Genomic DNA, 10,993 nt, shown 5'->3' on the forward strand with positions numbered 1-10,993 from the left:
TACTTATTTATTACGTATATAGATGTTATAAATTAATTAACTTTATGTTATTATTAATTAATAAGGTATTAATATTCTTTTAATAACTATATAAATTAATTAAATTTATATTATTATTAATTAATTAAATACTAAGAGTACATGTTCTTCTAAATTTTTTTCCCGGGTAATATTGCTTTGTGAAAAATGTTTCAAAAATCCGAATTTGAAATTTTAAACCTGGTTTTGATGACCACTTCAGAGTTAAATTCAGACGTGAATTTTTTCAGAGTTATGTTGTAAGTCCGGGAGCCGTAAGTGAAAATTGTGTCTAGATATATGTTTAGGCGGAAAAAAATCAATAATCGTCGCACAAAAACATAACACGTGTCTCCAAAGTTACTTATTTATTAGTATTATAGATATATATATATATATATATATATATATATATATAATATGATGTATTACACATTTAATTAATATTAAAAATATTTTTGTTAAAAATAAATTGTGATGCTGTGCAAGGGTTGTTTGTTTTATACCAAGGCTATTTTAATGAAAAGTGACGCCAAACAAACTTTGATTCCTCTCACATTTATACCACTCGCTCTCTCACTCCGACTCCGACTCCGACTCCGACCATTGTTAAAGAATCTTTCTTCGACCTTCAATACAAGAATGGCTACGCACAACATGCTTGTGGTTGAGCCACCACGTACATTTCACTTGTCGTTGGAGCGATTAGCTTCGGGTTTCATTTTGAAACTATTACAAATCTAAATAAAATATATTGTAATATTGATATCGTTGTTAAGTTATAGATGTTTCTGTACAAGTTGTTTACAACCAAATTTATTATAAATTAGAAATTTTAGATTTAAAAATAAAAATCTAGTTTACTTGAATTATCTACTTTTTTGTGCATAAAGATAAAGACAATGTTAAACTATTTTGTTTGCTTATTAGTTAGTTTAAAAAGTTTCTGAAAATTGCAAAATCTGTCCCTCTGGTTTACAAAAATTAACGACTACATATCCTTCGTGATTTTTTTTTTATGAAAGATATGCCTCTACTTATAGTTTTATAATGGATTAGGTCCTTGCTAGTAGCATCGTCCCTTATAATGCGGTTAGTGAGGGTAGTTTCGTCTATTATCCCTTCTATTCCCACTACTTTCATTTTTATATTTTTAATCATTAACACTTGGTTTATATGACATAAAAAAATGTCTAAATATATATAATAAACTGCTTTATATAATGTCTAAATGTCCAACAATAAAATGTTCTATTCGGAAAGTGTTACAACAAATATATATATATATATATATATATATATATAGTTTGTTTCAAATACAACCCATTGCATTTGTACAACCAATGCAACCCAATATATTGAGATATTTATGGATATGATGAGAGTTCGTTTATTATGATTTGAATATTTATGGAAGATGAATATGGTTCATTAATTATGATCGATACTTTATATTAGGAAATAATAAAAACTTCTATGTAATCACATATTAATCAAATGAAATGGACGGTTGAAATTGAGTTGTATTGGTTATACAAATGTCAAGGGTTGTATAATAACTCACCTCTCTCTCTMTCTCTCTCTCTCTATATATATATATATATACACACACACACATATATGAGATTTACTATGTCAACCATGTTATTTGTACAAACCTCATTCAACCAATCATAGTTTTTCATTTTGTTCATTTTTTTGTAATTATGAAAGGTTTATTAATTATTTTTATTGTAGAGTGTGTTAATCATAGATATTACCATCTTCATTATTTTAATTTTAGAGAAATACATGAATCAGTTTCATTAAAATTTCATTAAGTATTATATGAAACAATTTCATAACCATATATGAAACAACTTTATTAAAAAAGTATTATATGAAACAATTTCACAAGATTAAACAATTTCATGATTTTTTTTTTCTTCATAAGATTAAACAATGAAATCGACGGATGAAGGTGGTTTACACGGTTTATACAAATTGGATGGTTTGCATTTGATCGCTCATCTCTCTCTCTCTCTGTCTTTATATATATATATATATATATATATATATATATATATAATGTTTTTTTGTTGTTTTAACGAGTTTTTTAAAACATTTCAAAATAAAGTGATGTAGTACTATTTTACCAAACATTTTTGAGATTTTTCCTATAAACACATTTTAATTGAACACTTGTTTTTATAAGACATTTTTTTTTCAAGTAATGTAGTTTAAAAAAATTAATAGGGCATAAATTAATTACTCAATAAAAAAGAATGAATAGGATAATAAATAATACAAAATACATATCTGGGTATGGTTGACTACCAAAAGCTCACTCTTTTTAAGTGGCAGAGTGTCCCCCTGGGCCTGGGGGATCGTGCATCCAAACCAAAATTTTCCCTATCAGATCCTCATGCTTCCCCCACAACCAGCCTGCCGTTCCCTAATTCTTGGTTATACCAACGGAATTGAGGATGCCGGTTATTATCCCGATCGATCTCCTTTATTATGTATCGTCTTCCTAACTTGCTTTACTACCGCAAATGAATTAGTTCCTTAGACTTTCAAGGTCAAGTCTTTATCCAGATTAATTTCTTGCTCTGTCCAATCCGGTCCCAAATGAAATGGTTGCTTAGACTTTCAAAGGTGTTGAGCACACTTTAAGGAACTTTAAACAGAAAAAATAAATAAACGTCCAAACCACCGAGAACAGATTTACAAAGAAACTTTCTGCCACCAAACGATAAAGACTTGTGGCCATTCTGACCATCATTGACAGCTTTACTACCTGCTTGCACCTCAACTTATTAGCTACTTGTGTATGAATAAAGTTATGAGTGTTCCATGTGTCTCACAACATTTGTAGAGCTTTCTTTCCATAATGGCCGGTCACCCTCATAGCTTGTGATACATGCCACTGCCAATGCAACTACAAGATCAATCTCAGGCTCTCACCTCTCCTCGAATCGATTATCTTTTTTTTTTCCTTCTGTTTACATTTCCTTAATGTTTCTTTTCTTCTTTAAAACTATGCACAATTTGCACAAAATACATACCAAAACCATAAAAACTATCCCCGAAAGAACTTACAACCGTGCTTAGAGAAAGAAACAGAAAAGAAGAATAAAAAAAAATCATAAAAGGGCTAAACTAAGGACTAAAATGCATAAAAGACACAACTAAAATACACAAAGTTAGGTGCATAAAAATGCACTTTAACAATTTAATTGCATCTAAAACCCCCTTTGCCCCCTATCGAATTGTTTGAAGTTTGATTTGCATCAAACCCCCCAAAAAAGGAGAAGGGTCGATTCATATAATTATTGTGCAAATTTGAATCAAAAATCAAGATCAGAAAAGGTCGTTTCGTTCCTAAACAAAAAGCTCAAGAAGCATGAACTGAGTTTTAGGGTCGATTATTCAAATTCGTGCAAAGTTGAATTAGGTTTTTGATTTATGTTAAAAATATGGATTTTCATGTAGGTTACATGATTGATTTACATGAGTTTTGTATCACATTTTTCATTCAATTTGTTTATGGATTCATTTTTGTTTTTATTTTCCTTTTTGTGTGTAAATTAGTTTGGTTTACAGATGGTTTAAACAATTTGTTTTTATGTTGTTTCCATGGGAAAAATTAAAAGTGACTCCTTTTTGGGAAATATTTAGAAACCTAACTGGTAGGATATGTGATTTTTTTTATTAACCTAGATATCCAATTCGTTATACGAGCCGATTAATTTCAGCAAGAAAGGTTATGTGATTGAAGTTGGAGGAAAAAGAAAAGTGTTAGGGTGGATGGTTATATAGAAAACGTATTTTTTAATCTTTTCTTATACAAATGGATAAAAAAAAAATTATAGCTTAATTATCTTATCGAATGAATATAATAAGGATTAAGAATCTTACTTGATAAGAAGGAAGACAAAGATCTAGAGTTTTACTCGGTAATAAAGATGATGACTTTTACTGAGTAATAAAAGTTTGCCATCAATCCATTTTGATGGCCAGTAATGCTACCTCATAAGGTAGATTAAAGTGATGATTCTAAACAATAAGTGTTTATCCAGTAAGCGTTTATAAACGGCTCTTTAATGTCCACAACAAAAATATATATATATTGATAAAAAAATGTGAAGGGATAATTTGTGATTTTCATATAACCATAGAGACGAGAATTATAATTCGATTTATTATTTATGTGCAATAAATTAAAGTCAGACAAAAACTATAGAGACTAATAATGTAATTTACTCTTATATGTATTTAGAACATATCTATATTATATTATAAAAGATTTGACAAAAACTCTTAAAAACCAATTTTTATGTACGAAATATTGTTTAATTGATGCATATTACTGAAAATTCAAGATTACAAGTAAATTGTGTGTAAGTACAACTTATTAAAGCTTTATGTTTGAATTGGTGTAACTAACTTCAGATAAACATAATCGAATAAAGAATAAACATCTCATTTTAAATATTAAAAAAACAAAATATAATTAGGATAATCATTGAGTTCTAACAAAATACTTAATTATTATCATTATAAAAATTAGATTATCAAACCAAAAATAGAAAAAATGAATTAAAGAAATACACACAAAAAAACGAGAATTTTTAAATAGTTAGTCTGATACTAATATTAATATTTTCTTTTAATTTTTTATGATATCTTCATATATATATATTTTATTCAAAAATAAAAATATTATCGTTTTCTAAAAAACGACATAAAACCGTATTATAACATCGACTAAGACAAAGAAAACGAAACACTAAAATCGAGATATATCTGTTGCATTGTGCGAGTAACCTTCTAGTTATTATTAGCAAGTTTATTGCATTTGAAACGGTTCCGTAATTTTAAAATTATTGCACCTTTTCAAGTTATTTTTAATGGGTGTTTAGGGTTGCTTTTATTAACTTATTTCATTGTGATACATGTAATACGGAGTTTTTAATGTTTAAATAAAGAAAAGAAAAGAAAATACTTACATTGGTTTAGTAATGATAATAAGAAGTTTTTGATAAGTTATTATATTCTAATTTTTTAACTTATTCTTATATGATATTGATAATAAGTTAAATGTATAGATGGAAGAAAAATAGTATTATCATTTATTTTTCCAGCTAACATGATGTTGATGAACACTAATTTTAATCCCAACACCCCCCCCTTACATGCACCTGCAAGATGCACCGGAAAGTTACCCTTTTCTCCGATGTCCTTATTAAACACGGATTTTATCCGGTATCATTCCAGTTTATTCGCCAACTTGCTTCGTCTCCTTTCCTACGAGAGTTACCAACAAATTTACAAACTTTATGTTCTAATGGTCACCTCAACTATGCGCTGACAGATATGGCAAAATTAGGCCTTCAAATGAATTTCCTAGCCTACGACACTCTCTTAAATGAGTGCGTAAAACAGAAATCTATTAGAGGAGGTCAGAGGGTTCATGCCCATATGATCAAAACTCAGTATAGACCGCCCTTGTATCTTGGAACGAGGTTGCTTGTGTTGTATAACAAGTGTGATTGTTTATGGGATGCTCGACAGGTGTTTGATGAAATGCCTGATAGAAATGTGGTATCTTGGACTGCTATGATGTCTGCTTATTCGAAGAAAGGGTATGCATCTCAAGTTTTGAATCTTCTTGTGGTGATGTTAAGATCAGGTATCCTATTGAGTTTATGCTTTAATCTTGTTGCGTCCTATTGATATATGTCATGTTAAATTTGTAATTTCGAGTTGTAAGGGAATTAATGAAATTCGCCAATTCACATGAGCATGGCGTATTAATCTGTATAACATATTTGGAGGACATACCATCTACATATTTTCTTGAGGAACCCATCTTGTGGTGTGAAGGTTCGTCAGTTAGCATCATTATCTGTTAAAGTATTTATATGTGCTAAAACACCCACCCCACCCAATATTTGTGCAACATGTCATTAATATAAATTTCATGCGTGGGATCTTGTGTGTTAAAAAACGTTTGTGTAGCAGTTGACAAGAGACAAGGGGCTGGCGTGGGTCAAGACTCGAGAGAGGTTCCATACCTACCCTTGCCTTTTTGGTGCTTTGGACTGTAGACTGTTAACGGAGGCCTAGAATTGAACTTTTATCCATTGCACAATTTCAGTTATTTATCTTTAGTGGTGGATCTTTCTTCATTTCTTAAGATTAGGCCAACCATGTTCACAAAGGTTCTTGGCTTTGCAAGGGTTAAAGGGGAAGTCTGTGGGTGTAGTCCAACCATGATCACAAAGGTTCTTGGCTTTGCAAGGGTTAAAGGGGAAGTCTGTGGGTGTAGTCTATCCCTTGCATTTGGCAAAGAGATTGTTTCCACGACTCGGTTACAAAGGAATAACCTTATCGTTTAAATGGACTTTCCCCTGAATTATTTCTAGAGAAATTTTCAAAAACCACTTTTTCACTCTTGAAAACCAGAGTTATCTTGACCACAGACATTCATCCCACATTTCGGCAGTTGCAAGTTTGGATCAAAATGGACGAGAATCATTCTTTCTTTAGCTTACAAGCACGGGAACTTCTAGAATACTTGTTTAGTGCAAGGGAGAGAGACAAAGAGGCTGATAATTGACTTGGATACATCTTTTAGAAATTTTATTTGGTGCTATTTTCATACTCTATCACCCAGATGGGATCTAGATGTCGTGATTTTATTACAAGTCAAAAGGAAAATTCCAGTGTGGTAAAGATTTGAGGAACCTTTCTATGTAATTATAAATATTACAGCATATATCTTAAAAGTTCATACTGATACAACCCCTATTATGTGATCATATCTAAGTTCTTATGTTGTACACTTGTTGCTTATGGTGATCTAAAATTCAGATCAGCATCAGAGAAATCCTGCAGGTGCCTTTGTATTTATGAATTATGTTGCCACACTAGTACTAAATGGAAGTATATAATATGTACTCAAACTAGTTCTTGATGTTTGTGTTTACAATAGCATATGGTTATTCTAGGTACTGAGCCAAATGAGTACACATTTGCAACTGTGCTCACTTGTTGTACTGGAGTTTGTGGGCTGGAGCATGGGAAGCAAGTCCATAATCTTATAATAAAAAACAATTTTGAATCCCATTTATTTGTCGGGTGCTCTCTTCTTGATATGTATGCCAAAGCTGGACGGATCCATGAAGCCCGTTCTGTTTTTGAAGACCTACCAGAAAGGGATGTTGTTTCTTGCACTGCCATTATCTCCGGCTATGCCCAATTGGGTCTTGATGAAGACGCCTTGGAGTTGTTCCGTAGTTTTCAGAGGGAAGGAATGGCTTCTAATTACGTTACCTATGCTAGTGTTTTGACTGCAGTATCTGGACTTGCAGCATATGAAATGGGAAAGCAAATTCACAGCCATGTCCTTCGGTCCGAACTTCCGTTTTATGTGATTCTTGAGAACTCTTTGATCGATATGTACTCAAAATGTGGGCAACTCGCTTATGCAAGGAGGGTGTTTGATAAAATGTCTGAAAGAAGCGTCATCTCATGGAATGCAATGCTTGTGGGATACAGTAAACATGGAATGGCTAAAGAGGTGGCTAAGCTCTTTGAACTCATGCGAAAAGAAAACAAAGTTCAACCTGATAAAGTAACTTTCTTGGCTATATTATCAGGTTGTAGTCATGGAGAGATGGAGAATAGAGGGTTAGAAGTTTTTGATGAAATGATGAGTGGGAAAGATGGGGTTGTGCCAGATATCGAACATTATGGATGTGTCGTTGACCTGCTAGGTCGTGCAGGTCAAGTGGAAAAAGCATATGAATTTATCAAACAGATGCCTCTGGAGCCAAATGCTGCCATTTGGGGTTCTCTTTTAGGGGCTTGTTTGGTGCACTCAAATGTTGATATCGGGGAAATTGTTGGTCATCGGCTATTAGAAATAGAACCTGAAAATTCTGGGAATTATGTGATTCTTTCTAATTTATTTGCTTCTAGAGGAAGATGGGATGATGTGAGAACTATAAGAAGTTTGATGAAAGAGAAGGCTGTTGCAAAAGATCCAGGAAAAAGTTGGATTGAAGTTGATCAAACCCTTCACACTTTTCATGCAGGAGACCGATTGCATCCAAAAATGGAGGAGGTTCACGATAAGATGAACGAATTATCAATAAAAGTCAAGGAAAACGGATATTCTCCTGATCTGAGTCGTGTTTTATATGATGTGGATGATGAGCAGAAGGAGAAGATACTGTTAGGCCATAGCGAAAAGTTGGCATTGGCCTTTGGACTCATTTCTAGTCCCGAAGGAAAGCCGATCAGGATCATGAAAAACCTTCGGGTGTGTGTTGATTGTCATAGTTTTGCCAAGGTTGTGTCTCAGATTTGTCAAAGAGAAGTGTTTATGAGGGATAAAAACCGGTTCCATCATATTGTTGGTGGCGTTTGTTCGTGTGGAGATTACTGGTGACTTGATAATTTCTTTTCTACTGGCACGGTATGCAGTTAGAGCACAGACAGGCTTGTCCATCACAAACTGGCTTGAACATCCACGATGATCAATAAAATCTGAAATTTTTGTCGTACACATTATTTACACCGAAACAGTCATTCTACTCCTCAAGATAGAAGTCATGTATATAATTAGGATAATCATAAAAATCAGAACTTTTAAATAGTTGATTTGATATTAACATTGATATATTTTTTTTCAAATTTTTATGATATTTTCAATTTTATATTTTATTCAAAAATAAAATATTTATTGTTTTCTTAAAAACACATAAAATTATAACATTAACATAAACAAATAATAAAATATAAAATTAAAATCGAGATGGCTCTGAAATGCTTGTTTGATTCCTGAAAATGTAACAATAAAATAAGTTTGGTCGCTGATGCTATGCTACTTACTTATCTCCACCAATTCTTGTCTGCTGGTCGCAATTGAAGATGGTTCCACTAATTTCTCTTGCAACAATAATCTCAGCCTTCATTCTTATTAGTATTTATATTCTTTTTTTTAATATATGAAAATTTTATTTCGTAAACTAATTGATAACCAACTGATAAACATAATAAAATGCAGGACAGATATTGAGTTCTACTAATACTATAGAACACTCTACGAATAATTTTTCAAACAGACTCTCTCGCTCGAATCATCGTTATATATTTGCAATCCATTTAGAATTAGGTGCACAATTGGTTATCCAGTAACAGTTTTATTATTATTTTTAATAATATTCAAAAATAAAAATATCATTGTATTGATATAATGTATCTTTTCATAATTAAAAATAAATAAAAAAGATTATGAAAAAAAAAAATCTACAATACAGATTTTTTTGGTCAAATTAATAATTTTCTTTTTCAGTTTAAAAGAGAGAATATGTATTAGTTGTCGGTGGCAAACCATCCACATATGATTCGATAATATCTTTAATTTTAGGGAAAAGATTTGAAAACCTGAATGAACTTAGTTTTAAATAATTAAATGATTAATTTTTTTATTTTAAATAATTAAGTCATTAAACATATTTATGAATGAATAAACATCAAACTGTTAAAAATCGGTTACATATATCTTTTTAACTCTAAAAAACTACATGCAACTAGCTAATAATGTTTTAAGTAAAAAAAAAAAAAACTTAAATCAGTTTTACCGTTTTCTCAAATCCTACGTCATCCAAACCCTCATACCCAACGCCATTGCTCCCCATCCCACCATGGTCGTTGTTCCCCCTATCATCGATCTCTTTCTGTTTTTTAAATCTATTCTTTTGGCTTTCGATGCTCTCTTTTTTTCAGCAACTTAATTAAGGACGTATAGACAAATTAAAAAAACGAGAAGAATCAGAAAAACCAAAAAATATATATATACATCAAAAAGAAAGATATTGACGATAAGAGATGATGAAGAACGGACAACGATGATACATCGAATGAAGAAAGATAGCTTTGGATGAAGGGATGCTGAATAGAAAAAAAAGGGTATGAATAAATTAAGTATCAAATGAAAATGATGGATTAACCGAATGGCATTAACTCAAGATCCTGACTCTTTGTCTGAGTAATCATTAAATGAAATATGAGTGCTTACCAAGTTTATATATAAAGAGATATTAAATGACATGTTCTTTCATTTTTAACAATTACAAGATATCATATAAATGAAGCAACATCACATGCTCCATGGCTATACAATTAAGCAACATATCATGTGAACAAAACAACCTGCAAATTTATCTATATATTTAAATATCCACCGGTGATTTGTGACGGATCATCGACGACCACGTGTTTTTTACATTTAAAAAAAGAAACCAGATATCTATTCAGATTTGAAGAAAATCAAGAAATTAAAAGCAATAAAAAACAATAATAAAATCGATAAAATGGAACTTGAAATCAAGACACCGATAACAAGAAGGAGCCTTTTGATAGTAACTGAATAAATTGTCAAGTTTTTAATTAAAAGAAAATGAATTTTAATATACAACCTTGTTTACTTATTATACAACAATATTTCGTCCAATAAAACTAACTATTAATTAAACATTTATAGACGAAATTAATATCATTAATAATAAATAAAAATGGAAAAAATATTGATAAAGTTATTGGAAACTAAAATCGTTGAAATTATTTTAAGATAAGATTTAAGAAAACAAAATAATTACATAACTATCTATTTTTTTTAATTAAAATTACATAATTTTATTAATTTTTAGATATAATAATAAATACAACTAATCAAATAATTTTTTTTTATAAAATCTAAAAAATAAAACTGATTAAATTCCACTCTAGTTTTCCCATAAATCGAAGATTCCAATATTTTATGATTGGAGGAGCATGGCTTTCATCATCGTCACTACACCAACTTCGACCAAATTTTGATGGTAATATATATATATATATATATATATATATATATATATAGAGAGAGAGAGAGAGAGAGAGAGAGTGTGTGTGAGGGGGTGGAGAGAGATTCAATAAAAGA

The 10,993-nt window shown here is 30.8% G+C and overlaps 1 protein-coding gene across 1 annotated transcript; it reads left to right on the plus strand.

The window, feature by feature from the left end:
* Positions 1-5,229: 5,229 nt before the first annotated feature.
* LOC112507735 (putative pentatricopeptide repeat-containing protein At3g13770, mitochondrial) lies at positions 5,230-8,519 on the plus strand. The gene is made up of 2 exons (XM_025112422.1): positions 5,230-5,692; positions 7,014-8,519. Exons 1-2 carry the CDS (start codon positions 5,377-5,379, stop codon positions 8,456-8,458), a joined length of 1,761 nt encoding a protein of 586 aa, XP_024968190.1. The 5' UTR covers positions 5,230-5,376; the 3' UTR covers positions 8,459-8,519.
* The last annotated feature ends 2,474 nt before the right edge of the window (positions 8,520-10,993 follow it).

This window comes from Cynara cardunculus (genome assembly GCF_001531365.2).
Source record: "Cynara cardunculus var. scolymus isolate 2C chromosome LG 2, CcrdV1, whole genome shotgun sequence".
In the NCBI taxonomy this organism is placed as follows: Eukaryota; Viridiplantae; Streptophyta; class Magnoliopsida; order Asterales; family Asteraceae; genus Cynara; species Cynara cardunculus.